The following is a 24,270-nucleotide window of genomic DNA, read 5'->3' on the forward strand; positions in this document are numbered from 1 at the left end:
CAGTTTCTGCTCCGTCTTCACGAACAAGTGCACGGATTCCCCGGGATGCTCGGGAGTGTCGATTGCATGCATTGGCAATGGAAGAATTGCCCTGTGGCGTTGAAGGGGTCATACACGAGCGGCCACAAAGGCACCCACCCCACCGTTATACTCGAGGCCGTCGCCGACTACCGGCTATGGATTTGGCATGCGTATTTCGGGGTCCCCGACTCGAACAACGACATCAACGTGCTCAACAACTCCGACCTCTTCGCTGAAGTTCTGAATGGTAAAGCGCCGGCCATCAACTTCGTCGCTAACAATCGCTAGTATAAAATGGGGTACTATCTTGCCGACGGCATCTATCCGAAGTGGCCAACCTTCGTGAAGACGTTCAACAGGCCTACGGACGAAAAGCAGTCTCTTTTTGCGCAGAAGCAAGAGTCTGCTCGCAAGGATGTAGAGAGAGCGTTCGGGGTTCTCCAAGCTCGATGGAACATTATCAAAGCCCCGGCTCGACAGTGGTTTATAGAGAATATGGTCGCCATCATGTATACGTGCATAATCTTGCACAACATGATTGTCGCCGACGAAGGACCTGAGGCGGGAAATTGGTTCGACCCTGAAACCCTGGGAAGCTCAACCGCAAGTAGTCCGCCTCGAACGGGAGTGCATCCGTCTTTGCAAGAGCGGTTGTCTATTCGGGCAAGGACACGTGATTCTACCGCCCACGCCCAACTCCAGGAGGATCTAATGGAGCACATTTGGGCAAAATTTGGCAACCATTAGATGATCGTCACTAGAGAACTCATTCTTCTGCTTCTTTGCCTCCATTTTTTTTATTTGAGTTTAAGTGTGCAATTTGTAATTTCTAGTTTTTTAATTATGTCTTTTTTATTTTTTTATGTATTTTAAATTGTAATTTTATTTTATTTATAATGAAGTGTGTTTTTTATTAATTGAATTTGTTGGAATTAAAAATAAAAAATGAAATTGAATGAATAGTTAAGAGATGGTTAAGAGATGGAGGGTTGCAGATGTTGTCTCTTAGTTAAGAGATGAGCTGAAAAGTACAGTGGGGCCCATGAACAGTGAAGAGATGAGACGGTTAAGAGACGGATAAGAGATAGCGTTGCGGATGGCCTAACCATCTCATCTCTATTCATTCAATTTCATTTTTTATTTTTATTTTCAACAAATTCAATTAATAAAAAACACACTTCATTAAATAAAATAAAACTGCAATTTAAAATCCTAAAAATATAAAAAAACACATAATTATAAAAATAAAAAATAAATAAAATAAAAAGTTACAGTTAAAAAAAACAGTAATACTTGTGTTCTCGTCTGACGAGACGGGACGGCGACGGCATCGCAACGAGACGACGTCCACAGCGCCGTCTCGCTGTGTTCTCGTCTCGAAGAGACGAGATGGAGACACCCACGCGCCACGCTGTGGGTGCCCTAATGTAAAATTGGTAAAGTAAGAGAGAGGTAGAGAGAAAAAATAATTAAAGTATTGTTAGTGAAAAATGGGTCTCATCTCATTAGAGCACTCCCAATGGTCTCCCTTATTTCTCCCTTATTTCTCCCTAACTCCTGCCACATCAGCGCCACATCAGCACCAAAATTTATCCCCAGTTTTTAGCCAACTTTTAGCCAACCTCTGCAATGGTTTCTCCCTTATTTCTCCCTAACTCAACATTTCATTTTTACATCATCACTAATTTAATTGTTTTATTTTAATATATAATAAAGCTAGCTTATTTAATTTATAAGATAAAACAAATAATAGTAATAAAGTTCGTTGTATTAAACACGGGTACACATTACAACGAAGAAAATAAAAAAAAAAAAAAGTACACGAATGGAAAAAAAAATCAAAAAAAAAATTCAAAGAAAAAAAAATTCATGGGCAGTGGGCGCGGTTTCTATTTGCCCACAATTCTTCGATGATATCGTGTTGTAGTGCTTGATGGGCCTCCTTCTGGTGTATGTCCATGAACGCCTGGAACCGTTCATGTTCGTTGTGCGGTACACCCTGGCGGGCGGACTCGGTTGAGACACCGTGACTCGATGATGCAACACTTGGGTCGTTGGTGACGTCGAGGACGCCTTCGTGTTCATCTTCGATGATCATGTTATGCATGATGATGCACGCATACATGATATCGGCAATATCCCCCTGGTAGAAAAAGCGCGTTGGGCCCTTTACCAGTGCAAATCGCGATTGGAGCACCCCAAATGCCCTCTCCACATCCTTGCGCGCAGACTCTTGCGCTCGGGCAAAATACCTTCTTCTATCTCCGAGTGGGCATCTGATCGTCTTCAGAAACACGGGCCATTGCGGATAGATGCCGTCAGCCAGGTAGTACCCCATGTTATGCACATTGCCATTGGCCGTGAATTCGATGGAGGGGCCTAACCCGTTGATCCGCTCGTTGAAAAGGGGCGAGGAATTGAGAACATTTAGGTCGTTGTTCGACCCGGCTATACCAAAATAAGCATGCCAAATCCAAAGCCGTTGGTCGGCAACGGCTTCAAGAATGATGGTGGGATGCGTACCTTTGTAGCCGGTAGTGAACTGGCCTCGCCACGCGGTTGGGCAGTTCTTCCACTGCCAGTGCATACAGTCGATGCTGCCGAGCATCCCCGGAAAGCCGTGGGTCCTCCAGTGCCAATCCAGTAGGAACTGGCAGTCAGCTGCGTCCGGCGAGTGAAGGTAGTGCTCCCCAAATATCTCTCGCACACCCTGACAGAAATTCTTCAGGCACTCGTTGCCAGTCGTCTCGCCGCAGTGCAGATACTCATCGAACATGTCGGCGGACCCTCCGTATGCCAACTGCCGGATGGCAACAGTGCATTTCTGTAGGGGCGATAGTCCGGGCTTCCCTGCTGCGTCTCGCTGGAGCCGGAACTCGGGGTAACGCGCGGACAACGCATTAACAATGCGCAGGAAGAGGGAGCGGCGCATTCTGAACCGGCGACGAAATACATCTGCCGGATAACGTGGTTCCTCCGCGAAATAATCGGCGAACAGCCGATCGTGCGCACCAGTGTGGTCGCGAGGGATGTATCGGCGCCGCCGGCGGATTGGCCGTTGGGGGGGTGGCTGCTGCATTCGAGCGATCTCGCTTTGTATGCGGCGGGAGATATAGTTGTTGATTGGGTTGTTGGCGAAACCCGCTACATCCCATCCGGTGGGAGCGGGAGGTACCTCTTCTTCGGAAGAAGAATGTGATATTTCCTCGTCGGACTGAGCACGAGACGATGAATCAGAACTCATTTAATAAAGATGGAGAGAAAAAAGATTGAAAATTTGTGTGAATGAAGTTTGTGGGTGATGAATGGAGGAAGATGATGAAATATTTATAGGGGTGGAATTTAGAATATGACCGTTGAAGGAAAAAAAAAAAAAAAAATTTGATCATCGTCGGATTATCGCCGAACAGCTCCCCACAGTGGCCGGCGATGATCCGGCGATTTTTCGGCGTTAAAACGCCGCTTGGCGTAAATTCGGTAGGAAATTCGCCGAAAAATCGCCGACCTCCTCCCAGTGGCCGGCGATAAGTCGGCGATATCCGGCGAAAAATCGCCGGATTATCGCCGTCGTCATTGGGAGTGCTCTTAGAGATAAAAGAGTTTCTAAAATTAGATAATAAATATTCTTGTGAAACAGACTTAAAAAGGAAATAGTGCATATTCTTGTGGGATGGAGGGAATACTAGTACTCTACTCAAGCTTTAATCCTTATCAATACCACTTTTTAAATTTTAAGAATGTGAATAAAAATGAAAAAAAATAATGATTTATTTTTATATATTAATACTATAATAAAATATTAATATAATGGATTATGTGTTCATTTATTTAAAATGAAAAATGGACAAAATGGTTATAAATAGTGGATGTTTCAAAATAATAAAATAAGATACTATTACAATGTTGACATAGTGACTCTTGATTTTGGCAGTGGATTTAATGAATTGTTAAGTATGAGGTAGATATAAATTAGAATTGATTTTAACGGTGTTAGTAAAAAAACGAGACTGATTATATTAAACAAAAAAATTTTAGAAAATGGAAGGGAACTAATTTTTATTGAAGGATCAAAATGAAAAAAAAAATACTAGAATTAATGGATTTGGGCATAGCCCATAGGGAGTACTCCTATTATGTTCATGAATTATTCTTACATTTTAATAAGGTGAGTCTTATTTTAATATTTTTCTCTATTTTTCTATTATTTTATTAAGTTTATACTACTTCCATCTCAGTTTACTTGAATTGTTTCTTTTAATAAAATTTGAGAAAATGGTGTTTAATGGTGAAATGGAAAGACTAGATTAAAACAATGATTAAATCTATTTTATTGTCATAAATAAAAATGGTGATAAGAGAGAATTAATATGAAATTCAATTCAAATGTTGGATAAAAATATGTACTCTATAGCAAGAAAGATAAAAAATGATTGATTGTGGGCTTCATGTAAAGCCAACTATAAAGTGAAATAATTAGTGGGATCCATCGAAATTTGAGGGAAAGTTTATGCGTTGGATTTGTGTTGTATGTAGAAAATTTACACCTTTTAGGATCAGATCATCTTTTTAAATTCAAAATAACATTATTGGGCTCATGGACATTTTATCAGAATATATTCTCTAAAAATAAATCATCAAAAAGAGACTAAATAAAATAAAAAAGGCAAAGAGAGTGATAGTATTATGATTGTTGGGACAAGGGAACAAGATTACGTGATTCTCACATCGTCATGTGGTTTGGATTTGTACCATTTTTCGAAGTGGGCTCAGTCAACACTATTCATGATATATTGGGCAATAATTGAAGGTTTTAAAGTGAAGTTTATTTTAATTTTACGATAAATTGCAATATACTCTACAAGCTAGCAACATGTTTCTCGTTCAATTATTAAATTATAATTCGAGTTAACATCATAAACAAGAGTAAATGGGAAAGACTATTATTGATCCTATTTAAAGAAAAAGTGTTGCTTGTTTTAATCTCTAAAGCATCTTATTCGGTGAAATGAACGTGATTAGGTGTAAGTATAAGTTAAAGTGACATGGAATTGATTCTATTATTAATATTCTTAGACTAGTTGGGCGTGGTAATAGAGGAAGACCAAGACCAAGATCGAGACCGAGACCGAGACCAAAGAATAATTCGAGTACCTAGACTGAAAAATAATTGTCGAAAAAATCATCATATTTGGTCAATTTATAGCCAATCTCATAATTTTTAAAATAATTAAATATTGATTTTATTAATTAATCTCATGGCAACAATTTTTGACGGTCAGAATTTATTGACATGACGTATGTGTAAAATTGAAAATATGATTAACCACAGTCTATGTATATTAAATGATGTCGTTCTATCAGGTGGATGCTTTATTCACGAAGTTCATAGCATAGGTAATTTTATCTAAAAATATGAGATAATTGAAGAAAATATCAAAATTATAATTTAATCGGGCATTTTAAAAATTGTGAGATTGACAAAACTTGGATGACCGATTTTATCATCAATTTATCTTAAATTATTCGATAGACCTACAATATTTTTATAGTATCACATAATTTGAGAAATAAAGTAAAAAAGGATCATGATTATAGATAATAAGTGGAGATAGTGCAATTATGTTTATTTTTCTGGGAAGTTCCATTCCCAAATAAGCATTTTAATTCGTGGCAGCTCATAATCAAATTTAATGTGATTGAAAATTTCTTGATGATGCAAATTGATGATAAATAGAAAAATTTAGCATGAGTCACCTACTTGGCTACAATTATGCCACCACTATCGCCGTTACTATTCTTGTCTTATTATCCATAATTATTTGGCATTAAAATGCACTCTCATTACATTATTCATGAATCTCATTTTTTTTTTTCTGGATATAGTGTATCCCACTTTTTTGATATTATTATTTTTATATAAAAAGCCAGCCTCTCGAGACGAAATGACTACTCACTGGGAATCCAAATTTGCTTCTTGCTCACTACCTGCATCCAACCTCAACTATTATCACTTTTTTTTTATCACTTTTATTAATTAAGCCAAATTTGTTTTAGGTAACACCTTATTTAGAGCTTGAACATACCGATGCTGATGCACATGAAAAATAAAGATAATAAAGTAAAGTTTTAGAGCATGTAGAGTGGGTGATAAAGTAAAGTAGCACATGAATTTTAAAGACCAAAAAGACAATCTCCCTCTTTTTAATATTATCCCACCATCAAGCCATCAACTGCTGTTTCTTTCTTTCTTTTTCCACAGCATCTTCTCCACAAAGAAAAGAGAGAAAGGATTGAAAAAAATGAAGGATTATGCAGCACTGATGATAGGAACAGCTCTGTTTGCATTCTTGTCGCCGGGATTACTAATCCAGCTTCCCGGGAAGCATAAACCGGTCGATTTTCTCAACATGAAAACTAGCGTTGCATCCATGCTGCTTCACACGGTTATCTATGGTTTGCTTCTCATGCTCTTCCTCGTCGTTCTTGATGTGCATCTCTACGCGTAGATTAGATTAGCTTCGATTATTTTTATCAATCGTTCGCGTAGAATTAACTATATGTATGTATGATGTATCTCTTGAGGATTTTAACTTTGGCCATCTTAGTTTTGCTTTATTTGGTGTTCATTTTTTGCCAATATGTTGTTTGGTGGTATTTTTTGGTGTATCATATCTTGCTTTTTAGTCTTTGTGAAGTGGATGAATAAAAAACATGATGTATTGAGTAAGAATTTAAAATTTAAAAGAAAAATTAGGAAGAATTAAGAGGCATGGGGCATGAAAGTATAGAAGAAATGTCAAAGATACCATCACTACCAAAGGCTACGCAATTCACTATATACAAAGCACATAAGAGAAAAATAGTTGTTGGAATGAACTTGAGGGCCACTATTCACCGGAGAGCTGGAGATTGCCGGAGATGAAGACGAGCATACTGCCACCGGGGGTTGAGGGCTGGCATTCGACGGTGATGATATGATGTTGGCACTACTATAAGGGTGAGCCCGTTCAATAGACAGAATTGAAATTGAATTGGAATTTTAATGCTATGTCGTAAAAATGGTGTAATTTCATAGTAGTAACAAATAGCGTATGTTGTAAACCAACACAACAATTACAATCATGCAAATTCACTCTCAGTAAAAAAAAATTCAGCCCACATTTCAATTAGGAAGGAAATTATTAATTGAATATACATAGTATTACTATTTAATTTAATAAAAAATATTCATTTTTCATCCATTTCTCTAAAATAGATATAAACATTAACTGCACCATACGCTCTGAAAATATAAACTTATAGTACTTTCTTGTCTATAATAGTTAAATCAAAGGAAATTTTTGTTGATCAAGTAAAGTCTAAAATGATGATCTAATTCAGTTGACTTTCAATCTCTTGAATCGTAACTCAATACTAACAAAACTGTACTTCCAAACTAATATTATCGACATTAAACTAATTCAAGTGTTCACCAAAGTTACAAAACGCATTGACAACGAACTTGATATATGAATGATATTTAGTAAACGAGTTTATTATAATATCCCCAAGCTCATTTATTCCAAAATATAAAATAAAGCTTGATATATTCAATATTTCAATTGAAATGCCTTTTAATATACATATATATTTAAATTGATTGTAGTAAGATGTTGAAGAATCTAGCATATAATCTAATTTTATTCACATGTGTGGTAAGATGCTGAAGAATCTAGCATATATTCGATCACTCTATATATAGTTACACAGACGTCTTTTATTTGTTTTTTTTTTAATTATTAAAAGTTACATGTAAAAATACAATAAATCAAGTTTGGATATTACATAATTTTTTAAATTAATACCATTTAAAAATGCAACGTGAGGCGTTTTGTTCATTTATATAGTATAATCGAATTTGTTTAATCCCCAAAAACAATTTCATAAAATAAAATATTAGTACTAGCTATTTAAAAAATAAAAATAGAGTACTCATTTTTGCATTTAAGCTATCCTCTCCGGCCAAGCTGGAGAAAATGGCGGTTGAAATCAGACGACTCGCCGCAGCACCGCTACCGTTCCGGCGGTATTCCACACCGTCCCCGTGGCGTGTATCATCTCCTTCAACTTCAACCATTCCTCGTCGTTTCGTAGCGCTCGCAGCTGTTAAGAAGAGCCCTAAACGCCTCAAATACTCCACGCCTCGCTTCACTAAGGTTTTCAATCTGTTCTCCGATCAATTTGTGAATGAAATTGCAATTATTGCACTGCCTTACCTTATTCCCGCTTCAGGAGGGTGGATTGTTGTACGTCGAAGTTGATCCGTTCGGATCGGACTCGTGGAAATTGGACTCGATCGTTGAGCTACTCAAGGAAGGAGCCGTTGGAGTTATCCCTACCGATACTGTGTATGTCAATTTCTCACCGCATGAACTCAATGTTGAATTTTAATTGTATTGATATTGAGGAAATCGTGATGAAAAAACATCGTATATGATCACTTGATGCTAATGATGAATCACATCAATTGTATTTTCTTTGTTAAATTATGCAAATAGTTAGCTATAGGATTTAATGTTGAGTTTTGTGTAGTGCTGGGTAGTGCTTAGCATGAGGTATATGCTTCTACTTGACACCTTATTCCTGTTTTCGAAAAATTGAAGCATATCATGTATAGTATGAGAATCACACTTGAAACAAGAAAAGCTAGAATTATGACTTATTCCATTTTGTGAATCAATAGGTATGCTATAGCTTGTGATTTGAGAAACAACTCAGCCATCGAACGTCTGCGTAGGTAGGTTGTGTTGATTTTCTTATAAAATTTGTTAAGTTCATGATTATGGACTTACAGTCCTATTCTTTTGCTTTCTTATTTTGGTGACAATAAATTTACTGTTTTGTTTCCAGAATCAAGGATATAGAACCTTCAAAGGCAAGTAGCAGTTACATGCTAAATCCCGAAATTGACGAGTCGTACAACTTACGTGACTTGCCCTTTTGGGTCACCCTTGAAACTGGGGGCTGCAGTTCATCCATTTGACTGTATTTAGCCTTTGGTTCGATACATGTCTTATCTATGCTTGCTGATCTCTTGTAACTTTGCAGCCTCTTAGTCTGCTATGCCGCTCATTCAAAGACATTGACACATATACGACTGGATTTCCTCGTGGCAATGGCCAAGGTCTTGCAAACATCTTTCGAGCTGTCAAGCAATGCCTGCCTGGTCCAGTAAGTCTGATTGGCTATGGTGTTTTATTGCTATAACAAACTGAATATTTCCTAATTGAGATGACATGTGTTTTATTATTTTATCTAATTTGACTGGTTCTTCCCTTTTTTCACTGAAAGATCTGAAAAAGTAATTCTACTTATTCCTGTAACAGTATACTTTCATTTTGACTGCTAGTAAAGCATTGCCAAAACAATGTATACGATATGGGACTACATCTTCAAAGTATGCATCAAGAACAAATGTAGGTGTTCGCGTTCCAGATGATGCTGTGTGCAAGGCGATACTGGAGAAAATGAATGCACCTTTAATATCTACTAGGTAGGGCTGTACGTCGAGATTTATTCTCTGTCTCTCTCTCTCTCACTCTCTCTCTCTCTCACACACACATGTTATGATTATACACAAACACATGTTTTGTTTCCTCAAATCATATATTACCACCATGTTTGAGTATGCTTATGCTAGAGCAGCTTTTTTCTGTTCTGCCCAGTGTGAGATCACCAAGAGAGGATGAATGGATATTAGATCCAGTCATAATAGCTGATGTGTATGGACCAGAGGTATTGCATCTTCTCATCTTACATCTTTGTTCAAAATATGCTATGTAAAAGATACATTTCCCTCTAAACAATTAAACAGGGATGGTCTTATTTCAAAGTTTTAAGAGACTTCAAAAGTATGTTGTGTACAACTGATTTTGTTTTGCTTGCATTCTTGATACATGTTTTCTGAGTATGGTATAATACGCACAGTTAATTGCAAAATAATGCTATTTTGCATGATTTTGTCCAGTTTGCAATATTAATCCAACCTTTGAAACGTTTCAATAATGACCCCTGTGCTTCATCTTCCTGTCTATTGAGCTTTCTGAATTCTAATTATGCATCCCTTAGATTATCTTCATTTGATTGTCATTCATCGATCTAGGGACTTGATTTTGTTGTTGCTGCTGGGACCAGACTAGCTGAGCCATCTACTGTTGTGGACATGACTGGGAGTTCACCTCAAATTATACGGCAAGGAAAGGTAAAAGTTGTTATGTTAATGTATAAAGTCAATCCGAAAGGCAATCGTAAATATATGCTGTATTTGAAGACACATGAGTATGAGAGCCTGAAGAAAGATTTTCAAGAGTCTGAGATGAATGACTAATTATCTCTGCATCATTCCGGGGATTAGATATTGTACGAGGTTTACGGGACTGGGATGATTGGCAAACTTGAGATTATAGACTGGCTTCTATTATTGGCTATTAAATTTTGGTCAGTAGTCTTGACACACTTACCCCAATTGTCTCCCTCGTTTCGGTTTTCCTGTTGTCAGGGCCCGAAACAGCCATGGATGGTTGCAGAAGACGGAGAAGATCCTTCAGGCGAAAACGCAGCATAAAAAGTAATTACTCAATTACTAAAAGGAGCTTTGTACAGTGTAAAACTTTCTTGGTTAGTCACTTCTCCTTAATGGCTTCAATTTTCCTTTTGATGATTCAAATTTAGGCCTGCAGTTTTGTTATCAAAATCAAAGTCATTTTATATTGATCAAATTCAATTGTTGTTAAAGTAATTTTTTTGTACAAATAGACACTAGTATGACTGTATGAGTATTTTTCGTATCCATGCAGTTTGAATTCAAACAAAAAAGCGTTACGCGCCATATTCCGCAAATCCAAAGTCTGCATGTACATTCCCTCGCAAGGTTCATTCAAATATTCAAAATATTCATCCAACCTTGTCTAAAAACTATGGTTTGAAATTACTTCAAAAAAGAAACTATGATAAATAAGGCAGTTTACTATTATTCGTCACTGATTTCACCTAACAGATTTTCATAATGCTGTATGTATCATTTAATTACTAATAGTAAAAATAGATTGAGTATTTTAAGTTATGAATATGATAAACCAAAATGGCAATATATTAAATACTTACGATAAATTTCCAATTTATTTTCTGATGATAATTAATTAATAGTGAACCTCTGTGTTTCTTTATCAATATAATCATATGTCTTCCCTTTGAGAAATAAATTTCGGAAGCTATATTTAATCACTAATAAATTCATATTCAAAGCACAATAAATGCAGGCTTCACAAATAATTTCCCCCAACAGTAACACCGTCCCTAGCAAGCTTCCCTTCAAATTGAACATCCTAATCTCGAAAAAATAAGGTTGATAATTAATTTAATTTCAACTTTTTGACGATTTTAACAATACTACCACATTCATTGTAAGTAATTAGTTTTATCACAATATTTATTAGTACTAAATACTAAGTATATCAATTTCATTCAAATCTTGTGTGTCCGTTAAAACATATTCTCTTCGTCCACGATCGCGACCACTTCTCTAACTTTGACTTAACTTAGAGTTAAAATATGCAAAGAAAAATGAGTGAAAAAAGTTAAATGAAAAAATTAGTATAGAATGTTATGTCTAATTATGAAAAATACTCGTAATAAAAGTGAAATGCGGCGTATATTTAAATACAGATAAAAAAAGAAAACATGAGATATAAATCCGGATGAAGTGGAGTAATATTTTGCTCCAAAAATTCTATAACTATGGCTAGGGAGTACCTAACATTTAATTTTAATTTATTGTTTAGAAACAATTGTCTCAATAAACAATTGATAAAAGATGAATTTGTTAAAATCACTAAAGATAGGAATATATTAAAATAAATTTTTAAAAAAAGGCGCCATTTCGAAAGAGTCGTATCTCGCAATCTTCTCCCCCAAAATATTCAAATTCCGGCGCCCCCAAATCCCCACAAACCCTTATTTATACTCTTCCCAAAATCCCCAAATCTCAACACAAAATTCAAATCCCTAAATCCTCCATTGTCACAGAATCACAAGCTTCAACCATCTCCAAAAAATGCCGTCCCTCCCCGAAGAGCCGCTCCTCGCCCCCAACCCCGACCGCTTCTGCATGTTCCCGATCCACTACCCTCAGGTCTGGGAGATGTACAAGAAGGCGGAGGCCTCCTTCTGGACGGCGGAGGAGGTCGACCTCTCCGCCGACCAGCGCCACTTCGACTCCCTCACCGCCGACGAGCAGCACTTCATCAAGCACGTCCTCGCCTTCTTTGCCGCCTCCGACGGCATCGTTTTAGAGAATCTCGCCGGCCGATTCATGAAGGACGTCCAGATCTCGGAGGCGCGCGCCTTCTACGGCTTCCAGATCGCGATCGAGAACATCCACTCCGAGATGTACAGCCTCCTCCTCGAGACCTACATCAAGGATCCTGACGAGAAGTCTCGCCTATTCCGCGCGATCGAGACCGTCCCCTGCGTCGAGCGGAAAGCGAATTGGGCGATGAGCTGGATTGACGGATCGGAATCGTTCGCGGAGAGGCTCGTTGCCTTCGCGTGCGTCGAAGGGATCTTCTTCTCCGGAAGCTTCTGCGCCATTTTCTGGCTGAAAAAGCGAGGGTTAATGCCTGGATTGACCTTCTCGAATGAATTAATCTCGAGAGATGAAGGATTGCACTGCGATTTCGCTTGCTTGCTTTACAGTCTGCTGAAGATGAAGCTGAGCGAGGAGAGGGTGAAGGCGATTGTGACAAATGCGGTGGAGATTGAGAGGGAATTCGTGTGTGAGGCGCTGCCGTGTGCGTTGGTGGGGATGAATTGTGATTTGATGAGCCAGTATATCGAATTTGTGGCGGATCGGTTGCTGGATTCGCTCGGGTGTGGGAAGGTTTACAATGTGGTGAATCCGTTTGATTGGATGGAGCTGATCAGTCTGCAGGGGAAGACGAATTTCTTTGAGAAGAGGGTCGGCGAGTATCAGAAGGCCTCGGTGATGTCGAGCTTGAACGCGAACGGTGGCGACTCTCATGTGTTCAAGCTGGATGAGGATTTCTGAGCTTTGATTTATGGTGCTTTCTTTGTATTATAGAGTTTTAGGATTTTGTAATGTGGATTTCTGTTTGTTTATCTCTTCTTTATTGAAGAAATTGAGGAACTCATAATTACAATTTTTAAAAATTATTTAACGAACGGCTAAGAGCATCTGCAATGGGAAAGTGTCGAATGACGTTTAAGATAGAGCATCTTCAACAAGAGCCCCTTGTGCCATATGCTTATCAATTTGGTCCGACTTTCATGTGAAAACGATGTGGGATTTGTATCAAGTTAGGCGAATAACTGAATAAACGTTAACCTTGAAACTGAAATTCGGGGTGTTAATACTATTCTCAGGAACTTGATGTTCCTTTGCACAAAATTTATGAAATAGGATTGTCAAATATGTACTTTGCTTGTTCATCCACATTGCTATATGATTCCCACCATGTTAATGGTGTCTAAACTTTCTCGACCTGTGCTTTCGTTGATGGTCGTCTTGAACGCAACCTGGGAATGCAACACTGGGCTGACTGCTCCTCTCTCACTGCTTCATTCCCACTTCTTTCGCTCGTTTCTTCGTTTCCAGCAACCACGCTCTCCTTGCTGGCTTCATCCTCCTTGTCGCCACCTTGCTGGTGGCGTAAGCTCTCTTGGAAGAGCTCCGAGAGCCTCTTGTTCGGAAATGGCTCTGGTAAGGGCTCAGGTACGGGTTGGGGCTTATTCACCACTGGATTCCCGGAAGAGAATCTGTGGTGGACAGGAGTGCTTCCGCGAGATGGGGTGAAATCTGCAGCACATCAAGACTAGATTATGCAATGAAGTTGATCCAGAAAACAGAACTCGTGAATCAATACTTTAACATCGTTAGCTCCCCTTAATCGATGGCCACATCAGATTCTGGTAAATTTATAGATAAACTGAGGAGAATACTCTCTCCGTCCCATTCAAAACGAATCATTTTTTTTACACGAAAATTATTCAGCACTCCACTTTTAGTGTATTAAGTGGATAGAGAATAAAGTAGAAGATATAATAAACATAAAACCTCCTTACTCGTAGAGATCCAACAATGTATAGTTAACCAAACGAAAAATGTGAAATTCCAGATCTCTTACCACCATTGACACTTAAAAACTCATCTTCACAATCCGATTCCAACCAGGGTTGTGAGTCGAAGAACGCATCATCCTTGCTACCTGAAAGAAATCGAGGGAACCTCCGATCAGATGAGGATAACTTCAATTTTTCGAACGACAAAAGGAATGTCTCAAGATAAAATGCCTCATCCATTGCAAATAAAATCATCACTCAAGAGAGGAATCAGATGCAAAGTAGAGACCAAATAGAAGAAAAAAGAGTTTGGAATCTCAATATAAGCCTTCAAAACATGTGAACTAAATCAAATTTGAACTTTAAGTAGTAAACAAGAAACACAACCAGAGACAGTCACATTACATCAATTCAAACACTGAACATTATCAATAACAATCACCATTCCTATAAAATTATCAACACACTGAATTTACCCTTTCACTAACTCAAAAGATACAGTTGATAATCATTCACCGTGCCCCTAAGAACGACTAGTTCGCGTGCTTAGCAGTTAGATTCGATAGTTCTGTTATCGGAAGGGATATTTCCGTAGCATTGGACGTTATTCGTTCCATAAAAAAGAAAATAAGGTGCAGTTACAAGGCTCCTTATCAGACAAGTATTCTTGATTTGTTGCCAAAAAAAATTTTGGACAGCCCTCAATCTATTATTTTATTCTTAATTCTGGTTGTCACAAGATTAGGTTATGAATAAATATCTAAGAACATGATTGTGACAATATTGGTAAACAATTACTAATTTAATCACAAACCTAATAAATGTTGCAGCCTTATATCCAACCCCAGAAAATTTATTTGTGTTACTCTGTAGCAAGTTGGACCCCCAAACCAACAATAATAGCAACATTAATATATCAACTACTAAATTAAATCCATTTATGTCAGAAGATTTTTAAAATAAAATATATGGAACTTTTCATCCACAATATCATCACAAGTAAAATTTTATGAGTCAGAAAATTATAAAGTTTGGAGTTCTTTGTAATTGAAAAAATTCCAGCCGTCTGCGCGTGATATATTGTTGATATTTTTTAAAAAAAAACATTGTTTTCTTAATGAATTGACGGCGTTATTATTTAACTCAGACAGTGACATCTATGTATGATTTCCCGAATAATAATTCACCAAAAGAAATTCGAACTGATTTTAAAAATTGTGGTATGAATCAGAATTTGGCAGGAAAAAAAAAACTGATTTTGAAAATTTCCGAATTAAAACACTCACCAATCACAAACAAATTTCAATTTGATGAACATCTTTAAAAAACAACAATCATACTAACATTATCTACTCAATTAGTAGTACTTGAAAATAAAATGAATTAGCTTAATTCTCAACAAAACTTTTTAAAACTAATTAAAATTGGTGCATAATTAATTCACTTAAAACAAGGAAAAAGCAGAAAAAAAAATACCTCCGCCGCGGGAACCGGGAAGAGAGAGGCTTGCCGTGACGGCCAACACGGCGGCGGAATGATCCCGGCCGTTGACCGCTAAGGAGCTCTGCTTGACCGGCGAAGAGATGACGAGATTCTCGTTTTTGGAATCCACTGATAAACAGAGCGAAACGCATGCGCCCATATTTTTCACTTAGTTGTTGAAAATATGATTTTGCTTTTTTTGATCCTTTTAGAGAGAGGGGCCAAAATATCTTTATGAATGGTCAATCAAAAAATATACACATTTAATATGTTACTATAACTTTGATTATATATGATGAGTGAATCACAATATGTATATATGTGGTTATAATTTTATTGATGGATATTTACAATATCTAGTTTTTATTTTCTTACTAATTTGTGAAAGAACGTTATTTGGAGTATTTATGATAGGTTTTACATATGATTTCTAATCTGATTTGGAGATGATATATCTAATGAAAAATATTGATTTATCCTAATCCATTGGTGTTTAATACTATAAAAAATAATCTTTCTCAATATAAAATAAAAAAAATCTAATCATGTAAAATAAGAAAATCATCGATATAATATCGAATTGATTTATCACTTTATTTTAATAGAATCATGAATTATTAAAGGTTGATGTTGCGTTAAATCAATATTTCCCAAAAAATCTTTTAAACTGGTTTAATAATTAAAGCTCATCGAATTGTATTGGTTTTTATTGTTTTTTACTATTGAAACTTTTGTCATTATGTGGCCGACACTGGATATTTCTAAGAAAAGTAACACTGACAAAAAGGGAAATAATTGTGTATTGTTTAGTGACGAAATTAAAAGAAAATGACAAATTAAAGGCTGCGTTGTGGATTATCATAGCGTACTTACTACCTAAGTACTTGGTAGGTGGAATGAAGATATTGACTCTATTAGCTAATATCCTAAACTAAATTTCTATCATGGGAATAGTATTAACTTAATTTCTTATAATTAATCATTGTCATTGAATTTAGAAAAGGTCATCAATGATTTGATTTTACTAGAATAAATTGATAGGAAAAATAACAGAATTGGATTAAATTTTGGTTCTCTAGCAACTCTAAAAGTAGTAAAAAAAAAGTTATAAAATTTGAATTTGTTAAAGATTTTTTTATGAATTCTTATCAAATATAATAGTTGGAAAAACATACGTGGGCGTTACCGTCGGTAAACTACATGATGTTGTCTAATCGAAAAACATCAATAATAGTACTATATTTACACTTGGGAGACAAGATATTTTCATTTAGGTGATTGCAAATATATCAAACCTCATCATTTATTTTTGGCAACATGACAATAATAAAATGAATTTATTTCATATACATCGTCCAAGTTGGAGTAGGGTTGAATTTATTTATCGTTTTTGTTAGATGCCAAATGTTGTAAATGGAGTGATGAGTGACGAGTCATTGATGTTGATGCATATGTATTATAGTATATCAATGTTAAAAATGAGAGTAAAGTAAACTAACATTTCTCACTTTATTATCATAAGTGTCAAGTGTTAAGAATTTTAAATACATATGTGCACTTATTGTGATTATACATTTACTGAATTAGTTGAAATCAAACGTTTTAATCATTTCAAGGCTTCCGTTATATCCTTTTATTGTTTTATATTGGAGTAGTATATACTCTTTTAAAAGTGTCAATAAGATTTCTAATAGCATATACTATAGTCTCATTATCAATATTTGAGTTAATTTTGCAATAACAAAATATTCCTATGATAGTACTCCTATATTTGAAATTAAAACTTGAGGAATGTAGAACACTTGTTGTGTGTTGCATATTACAACTAAAATTGCAGGAAGATGAAAGCTACAAGGAAAACAAACTCAAGACAATCGAGTCGAGGAGTCCTCCCTGTGCAAGGTCCATAGCTCGGCCCTCGTCTCACGACCGAGGCCAATGTACTATATAGAGAATTTGAAAAGGTATATCAACTTCACAGCCATCACAGAATGAAAGAAATGCCTCTAACAAGATTAAACATCAATGAAACCAAATGGATTTAGTGCAAAAGAGTACTCCTATTAAGAAAATGAATTTCAGTAGCTCAATGATAAAATCTGAACAAGACCATTTCACTCAAGAAACCACAGCAAAGAACAGAATGTATGTTTCCATATAGTTGTATGAATCTCCCTCGCCTTACGTCCCGACTACGAGTATGTAGCAATGAATCACTTTCTGAAATCAAGAAGCTGGAGTTCAAGTTTAGCTGCAACGACAGTTTATCGTAGGAGAACGTATAACTGTGACAAATTCGTTCGGTTTACCTTTTGGTTGGGTCTATGTAGAACAGCTTTTCCCCCAATCTGATCAGCAGCATCAACAGGCAAATCAGATTGCTGGGTTGAGATGATGGTTGTAATCTCGTAACCTGTTGAGAGCACGCAGCTTAACTCGAAAGGAAGCTTTCTTCGATCAAGTTACAGATCGTAGATGCTTATATCAGGTTCGAAATTGCAAGTAATCCAACAAAGTAGCGAGTTTTAGAAACGTCCCACAAAAGGAAAATGCTTCAATTAGAGCAGGACGGGGCCAAAAATCTATCTTTCTACCTCCTTACTGCCTCCATCATCCTCTCTCTTCGGCCCGAAATTCTCATCCCGAATTAACTATCTTGCTATATCCTGTCCACCAAACAAAACAAGCCCTAATTAACAATGCTACCTAGCTTTCTTGACTTGTTTAACTAAACCATTCCCTTTTCTCAATCTTCTCTCACTCCCCCTCTCTCCTTCACTCAACTTGCATCTCATCTCCTCCACCAACATCTTCGTTCGAGGCTCGGGAAACATACCCTTGCACTCCATCTCAGCAAAATACTCCAACGCAGCCCCGGCCCTACCCATCTCACAAAGCCCGTGCACAACAATCGTGTATGACCGTCGATCGGGCCCCACTCCCCTCCTCTCCATCTCACCCCAAACAAACCCCACCCTCTCCTCATCCCCCCATCCCACAAACAACCTCAAAACCATGTTGTAAAAGTCCCCTCCAACCTCACACCCGCTCTCCTTAACCCTCTCCAAAATCCTGTCAACATGCTCAACGTTCCTCGCAGCCCTCAGAAGGAACCCGTACGTCAAAGCATTCGGCGCACAGGCACCACCCGTCTCCTCCATCTCCTTAACGAGCTCCTCCACCACCTCCATCCTCTGAATCTTGCAGAGATGCTTGATCAACGAGTTGTACGTAGCATTATCCGGTGAGCATCCTTTCCTTCTCATCTCTCTGAAAACCTCAAGAGCCTCGGGGATCCTCTTCTTGAAACACAGCCCGTCGATGACAGTGTTGCATATGGCCGCATCCGGGCTGCATCCCTGCTCCCACATTGCCCTCAGCAGCTCCAGCGATCTTCCCGCCTTCCCGGATTTGCACAACGAGTTGATGAAGATGCCATAGGTGTATCTATCCGGCTTGCAATCCGACGCGAGAATGTCCCTCCAAAACCTCTTGGCATCGGGCAAGCTCCGCAGCACGCACCATCCGTTCAACACGATGTTCCACGTCTTTATATCCGTAGCAAACTCACTCTTCCTAACGCGGAAGAGAAACTCCGCCCTTTCCACGTGCTTGTACCGGCACAGCGCCAGCAGCAGCGTCTGAAATGCGGGGAGATCGCGGCGGAGGCCTGATTCTTCCATGCCATCGAAGAACTGGATTGCTTCATCGACCATGTGAGCGGCGGCTAATCTGCTGACCACAACGGCATACGTCCGTTCATCCATCGATTTTTTTCTCCTCGGCATTTCGTCGAGCAGTTGGCGGAGCTCGTCGAAGCGGCGGTTTTGGCCAAGGATGTCGACGATCTCGTTGTAGATGGAGGTTTCCGGAGCGTAGCCGGATGAATCGGAGAGCCAGCGGAAGAATGTGTAGGCGGATTTCCAGTCGGAGCGGTGGCGTTTGAGCACATTGAGGGCCAATTCGTGCGAGAGTGGGGGCTTCAATTGCTCGAGGCGGCGCTCGACTGATTCCGAAGCTTCGTGGAAATGGTTCTTCAGAAGGAATTGGATTCTAAGAGCTTCGTCGTCAATGGAGCTGGAAATTGTGCGAATTGAGAAGTAATTATACCTTAAAACAGTAGCAATTTGCAAGCGAAATCTCGAATTCATGATGAAATCCCACTGCAAATGAATTCACCGTAAAAAATTAAAGCACAAATTAAGGCCTGTGTGAAAACCAAGCATCAAGATTTAAAATAGCTACGAATCAATTCAACGTAAAAAATTCTGAAGTTCATATGCTCAATCACTACAGCTATAGCTATTATCGATAAGAAATTTCACAAATTCACTAGCAATTAGGGTAGCATTGCATATAAACAAGATGTAGAGCTAATTTTGATCAAAAACGACATCCGGGAGAGGGAGAGAGAGCACCTGGAGATGGAGATGAAGGAAACAATGGCTGGAGCTTGAGCTACTATAAGCAATGGCGGCTTTTTGAAGAATCAGAATTGGATTATTTGTTTTAAGTTTATTAATTAATAAACCTTATTCGCTAAAAAATCATTTTTTAATACTCAGAGTAATAATCGGTTAAAAAACGAAATGTTGCAGGCGTTTTAGATGAGTTGGAAGAGATCGAGCGCGACGGCATTTTTCTTCCTCCGTTGGCATTTTATTGCCTTCTCTCTTGTTTTTCATTGGATTATTAATTATCATAATTTTTTTATGTAAGTCAAATATTGGTGTCACAGATTCTCTACAATAAATTATGCAATCACAATAATCTTAGTCAATGGAAAGGAAAATGAATTCCACTTTCGATTTATAAAGATAAACTCTAAAAGTAGATGGATTTCCAAAGACTTATCTACAATTAATTAATATCAACGAGAGACGGCTGCTTTTTAATTGTAAAATGCTGGCTCACAAGCTATGTCAAGTAGTATGATTTTTTGATTTCCAATGAAATCGAGGGAAACTTTTTTAAAAAAATACACGGAAGTAATTTGAATTAGGTTCCCTAGAGAACCAACTCCAGGAGGGTGGAGTTGGAGTCTAAATGACTCTGGTTGACCATACAAGCTAAATATAAATAGATGTAATTATGCAAGGGTCCGTTTTGTAGTGGGGTTAGGATTTCGCTGGGTTGGATTCAAAATGAGATTATGGAAGCATATTAGCCTAGATACTATATAATCATGTCCCATGTTTTGTAACATTGATAAATTAAATAATTATCATATCCATGGTTTGGTAGCAAACCCGTCACTTTATATTGTACTTTCTTTTGTCAATTTTGACCCCAAAAATTTGTTGTGAAACCTCTTTTGCCCATTTTAGAAACCCTACTTCTTAATTTAGCCAAATTCCCTCTCGCCATTCTCTGCTATTTCAAGCGCGCATTCCTGAAAAGAGCTTGAGTCAGGCTGCACAATTTTTACCGTAATTTTTGCAAAGAGCTTGAGTTTTACAGGAACAATTTTTGCAAAAAGCTTGAGTTTTTGTAAAGAGGTTGAGTTTTACAGATACAATTTCTGCAAAAACACAACTAAATACTAGGTGAACAATTTAGCAAAGTAATTAGTACGCAAAATTACACACAACTGGGAGCCCTAATTCGGTTCTACATTTCCTTTCGTTCTCCCCCACCTCGAAAAATCACCCAAAATCGACATTGAAATTAATCAATCTACAAATTGGGTTATTACCTTGGGTAATCTTCGATTGAAGATCCCTGCTGTTCCACAAACTCCTTCGCCTTATGCTCTCGTAGATAATTCGCTTCTCAGGTGTCGATTTGATTTTTTGGGCGATTCCGAGGATGGTAGAGGAAATTGGGATGAGTGAGAAGGCGCATATTACGAAGCAGGAGTATAAACCCTGAAATTTGTCATGGACAGAAACTTCCTATTTTCCTATACGAACAGTGAAATTAGGCGGTTGAATCCTGGGTCATTCGGACTATGTGTAAAAGCAACCAAACAGCTGGAAATAATATGATAAACTATCCAATCAAGCCGTGTCCCCTCTACAAAACGGGCCCTAAAGATAAAATTATCAAAGATTCTTCAAAACTTGGGATAAATGTGGCATCTTAATTCCAGTAATTTCAGGTTAATAGACTATCAATTGTGGTTACATTATGTACATTCATTGAAGGGTGTTTTAAATTATACTTATAATAGGGAAATTCAAAACTTCAATTATAAAGCTCCAAGAAGCAGAAATGGGAAGAAGTGCACACTTTTCTGAATCCTTGGAATCCACCTTGTTTTCCCAAGATTCGAAATTCCATTTCTGTCCTCTCCTTACCTCCTGAAGTATAGGCCGACATCATCACATTGAGTAACTCTTCCACACCGCTCTCCGGGATCTCCGGAAGGACATATTCGACAATTACAACTTTCCCGCTTCTTGGTAGAGCTGCTTTGCAATTTTTCAAGATTCTGACGCAATCTTCATCGCCCCAATCATGCATAATATTCTACGTTTGTTAAAACAATTAAATCATTAGTTTGTGGACTCAGATAGTACATGGTCGTTATGAACTTCACTTTTTTATATACCTTCATAATAATTGCATCTCCTTTAGGCACGTTGATGAACATATCTCCTTCGACATGCTCTATGCCTGGACCCATGTTAGATACTCCATAAGTTAATTAGATATGTTGGCAAAATAAAAAAATGTCTTGCAAAGAAGAACTTGACCATTATTTAAGTCTCATGGACTACCCTAGCGCACGTCGACTATAGGCTGAAACTTTAATTAAGTTACTCCACATTATATTTGGATCAAAATAGAAAATGTGACTAAATATACAAGTTCAAAGTTCGTTCAGTTTCGTAGAGGGCTGGTCCAATCCGATCAGAGAGTGTTTGAGGAAAAGTGTTAGCAAATGAAAACAAAGAAATGTCCCACGTCGATGTAAAGTTTTCACATGTTGGCAAGAAATCAAACAAATGTCTCGTATCAACGCAAAAATAGAATGTAGATAGAACTGCAACCATTATATACTTCAATACTTGGTAAGTATAAGCTAAATACCTGGATAAGATGGAGCTTGTTGAATGACATGAGGCAAATCAAAATTGATGCCCTTAATGGATGGATTGTTGGAGATGATAATGCTTAGCAATACTCCAATTCCGCCGCCAACATCGACTAGGCTTTCAATCCCCTCAAAATTACTATACATTTCAAATATTTTCTTGTATTCTAAAGTGGAGTCAGTCATAGTCTGATTCAAAAGATTGCTGAATCTAGAATCATTGGAGGCATACTTAAATATACTCATTCCATGTGCTCTTTCAAAAGGAATGCCTCCCTCCAAAATTGCATCTTTTAAGTGATACCTAATCATTCATTATCACAAATTAAATCCATAGTTAATAATTACTCCACTTGTTATCGACTATTGTAAAACAAGAATTGATAGATTTATATGGAACTACTAGAGTGGATGTCACTTGAAAATCAAATTTTGGTTAATCATAACCACCAAAGGTAACATGTTAGTTAGACAAACCTATGATAATCCTCAGATTTGGTGTAATTGCGCAATTTAACTTATAGTAATGCACAGTTAATTATTATATTATTGTAGATTCATTGTTATAATGAAATACATTCAAAATTATAATGATGTGAATTTTCAAAACAGGAACAGTATTCGTCATTTTTCATGGCCCAAGTATCAAATTAAAAGAATTTTATTAAAATTCTGATGAAATCTTAATTGCAAATGTTCTCCGGAGTAATACTAGTACTATCTATAAGTTTTATTTTTCATGAGATTAATTAATGACTTATGATAATACTAGTATTATAAATCTCATAAGCGAGGTGTGAATTGAGTCCGTAACAACTTACCAACACTCCATGAGCACCTTATCATGCGCCGTTAACGACATGCCGCACCATGATCCGCCTTCTTCATTCTTCGTGAACAACTTCCCCACCGCCGAAAGAGTGTAGCGCCGCTCATCTCCGCCCTCACAGCTGAGGACGGAGTTGGCGGTGAGGAGGCGGAGGATCCTCTCGAGCAAGGCCCCGGCCCCAGGGTTGCTCGTAGGAATCCGAGCAGCGAGCTCCTCTGCCGAAATGCTGCCGGCGTTTTTGATCAGCTGGAAGAGATCGAGCTCGATGGCGGTTTTCACCACCATCGGAAGCACGGCGCCCGTGGCGCATTTTATTGCTAACGTGCGCGCTTCTTCCTCCGTCGACATTTTTGGCTATAAATAAGTAGGATTAATTATCAGAAATTTTTTTATTTATGTAAGTAAAAAAAACAAAAGCATTTAAAACTCATTTAAATTTAGTTGGCTATCATTAGAAAAATGTGCTACTAAAAAAATAGATCTGAGAAAAATTAGATTGGAGACAATGCTAGAGGGAGAAATTCGCGACTATTAATGATGCAATGAGAGAAGAAGAAGGGATTTTTTGGTTTGAATTGTCCACGAATTTGTCCATGTTTTCGTAATTTTTGGAGGAGTTTTTAATTTATTTTTAAATAAGATATGATTAACAATAGTTCTTGTTCTTATCTACCAGTTGTAGACTTCTAGCGATGGTAGAGACTTGAATTTTCAAGCTTAATTATTATAGTTTGAAGCATAATTGTTTTCTACTTAAGTTGCACTTCTATCTTTTATTTAGTTT

At 37.5% G+C, this 24,270-nt stretch overlaps 6 protein-coding genes across 6 annotated transcripts; 3 read left to right on the top strand and 3 right to left on the bottom strand.

The window, feature by feature from the left end:
* The first annotated feature begins 5,963 nt into the window (after nt 1-5,963).
* LOC125213574 (uncharacterized) lies at nt 5,964-6,636 on the top strand. The gene has a single exon (XM_048114196.2). It carries the CDS (start codon nt 6,186-6,188, stop codon nt 6,525-6,527), a length of 342 nt encoding a protein of 113 aa, XP_047970153.1. The 5' UTR covers nt 5,964-6,185; the 3' UTR covers nt 6,528-6,636.
* A 1,339-nt stretch (nt 6,637-7,975) lies between these two features.
* LOC125213572 (DHBP synthase RibB-like alpha/beta domain-containing protein) lies at nt 7,976-10,798 on the top strand. Its single transcript, XM_048114195.2, has 9 exons — nt 7,976-8,216; nt 8,293-8,408; nt 8,744-8,797; nt 8,911-8,935; nt 9,109-9,231; nt 9,387-9,553; nt 9,726-9,795; nt 10,163-10,261; nt 10,559-10,798. The coding sequence occupies exons 1-9, from the start codon at nt 8,037-8,039 to the stop codon at nt 10,622-10,624; spliced, it is 900 nt and encodes a 299-aa protein (XP_047970152.1). The 5' UTR covers nt 7,976-8,036; the 3' UTR covers nt 10,625-10,798.
* Nucleotides 10,799-12,020: 1,222 nt separating this feature from the next.
* On the top strand, nt 12,021-13,211 carry LOC148930748 (ribonucleoside-diphosphate reductase small chain-like). The gene has a single exon (XM_089069313.1). It carries the CDS (start codon nt 12,113-12,115, stop codon nt 13,103-13,105), a length of 993 nt encoding a protein of 330 aa, XP_088925439.1. The 5' UTR covers nt 12,021-12,112; the 3' UTR covers nt 13,106-13,211.
* Nucleotides 13,212-13,383: 172 nt separating this feature from the next.
* LOC125213575 (uncharacterized protein At3g27210) lies at nt 13,384-15,862 on the bottom strand. Its single transcript, XM_089069314.1, has 3 exons — nt 15,613-15,862; nt 14,202-14,282; nt 13,384-13,873 (listed from the first exon to the last, which is right to left on the bottom strand). The coding sequence occupies exons 1-3, from the start codon at nt 15,776-15,778 to the stop codon at nt 13,545-13,547; spliced, it is 576 nt and encodes a 191-aa protein (XP_088925440.1). The 5' UTR covers nt 15,779-15,862; the 3' UTR covers nt 13,384-13,544.
* Nucleotides 15,863-17,364: 1,502 nt separating this feature from the next.
* LOC125211509 (Tetratricopeptide repeat (TPR)-like superfamily protein) lies at nt 17,365-21,759 on the bottom strand. The gene is made up of 4 exons (XM_089066600.1): nt 21,754-21,759; nt 21,314-21,512; nt 19,729-19,781; nt 17,365-19,652 (listed from the first exon to the last, which is right to left on the bottom strand). The coding sequence occupies exons 1-4, from the start codon at nt 21,757-21,759 to the stop codon at nt 18,321-18,323; spliced, it is 1,590 nt and encodes a 529-aa protein (XP_088922726.1). The 3' UTR covers nt 17,365-18,320.
* On the bottom strand, nt 21,655-24,068 carry LOC125212956 (caffeic acid 3-O-methyltransferase-like). Its single transcript, XM_048113266.2, has 4 exons — nt 23,479-24,068; nt 22,654-22,961; nt 22,172-22,236; nt 21,655-22,089 (listed from the first exon to the last, which is right to left on the bottom strand). The coding sequence occupies exons 1-4, from the start codon at nt 23,832-23,834 to the stop codon at nt 21,805-21,807; spliced, it is 1,014 nt and encodes a 337-aa protein (XP_047969223.1). The 5' UTR covers nt 23,835-24,068; the 3' UTR covers nt 21,655-21,804.
* Nucleotides 24,069-24,270: the final 202 nt, after the last annotated feature.

This window comes from Salvia hispanica, chromosome 3 (assembly GCF_029641045.1).
Source record: "Salvia hispanica isolate PSC_SH4W2 chromosome 3, Shi_PSC_v1, whole genome shotgun sequence".
In the NCBI taxonomy this organism is placed as follows: Eukaryota; Viridiplantae; Streptophyta; class Magnoliopsida; order Lamiales; family Lamiaceae; genus Salvia; species Salvia hispanica.

What these genes read in the sequence shown, in the direction of transcription:
- LOC125213575 (XM_089069314.1), bottom strand. Translation starts at nt 15,778, where the DNA reads ATGGGCGCATGCGTTTCGCTCTGTTTATCAGTGGATTCCAAAAACGAG. An exon ending in TCCCGGTTCCCGCGGCGGAG is followed by an intron (nt 14,283 to 15,612) that starts GTATTTTTTTTT and finishes GATTTCTTTCAG; the next exon opens with GTAGCAAGGATGATGCGTTC. An exon ending in GTTTTTAAGTGTCAATGGTG is followed by an intron (nt 13,874 to 14,201) that starts GTAAGAGATCTG and finishes GATGTGCTGCAG; the next exon opens with ATTTCACCCCATCTCGCGGA.
- LOC125212956 (XM_048113266.2), bottom strand. Translation starts at nt 23,834, where the DNA reads ATGTCGACGGAGGAAGAAGCGCGCACGTTAGCAATAAAATGCGCCACG. An exon ending in AAGGTGCTCATGGAGTGTTG is followed by an intron (nt 22,962 to 23,478) that starts GTAAGTTGTTAC and finishes ATGAATGATTAG; the next exon opens with GTATCACTTAAAAGATGCAA. An exon ending in ACAAGCTCCATCTTATCCAG is followed by an intron (nt 22,237 to 22,653) that starts GTATTTAGCTTA and finishes ACATGGGTCCAG; the next exon opens with GCATAGAGCATGTCGAAGGA.
- LOC125213574 (XM_048114196.2), top strand. Translation starts at nt 6,186, where the DNA reads ATGAATTTTAAAGACCAAAAAGACAATCTCCCTCTTTTTAATATTATC.
- LOC125213572 (XM_048114195.2), top strand. Translation starts at nt 8,037, where the DNA reads ATGGCGGTTGAAATCAGACGACTCGCCGCAGCACCGCTACCGTTCCGG. An exon ending in GCACCTTTAATATCTACTAG is followed by an intron (nt 9,554 to 9,725) that starts GTAGGGCTGTAC and finishes TGTTCTGCCCAG; the next exon opens with TGTGAGATCACCAAGAGAGG. An exon ending in CTGATGTGTATGGACCAGAG is followed by an intron (nt 9,796 to 10,162) that starts GTATTGCATCTT and finishes TCATCGATCTAG; the next exon opens with GGACTTGATTTTGTTGTTGC.
- LOC148930748 (XM_089069313.1), top strand. Translation starts at nt 12,113, where the DNA reads ATGCCGTCCCTCCCCGAAGAGCCGCTCCTCGCCCCCAACCCCGACCGC.
- LOC125211509 (XM_089066600.1), bottom strand. An exon ending in TCAATCGAAGATTACCCAAG is followed by an intron (nt 19,782 to 21,313) that starts GTAATAACCCAA and finishes ATTCATTTGCAG; the next exon opens with TGGGATTTCATCATGAATTC. An exon ending in CAAATTGCTACTGTTTTAAG is followed by an intron (nt 19,653 to 19,728) that starts GTATAATTACTT and finishes TTCCTTCTGAAG; the next exon opens with AACCATTTCCACGAAGCTTC.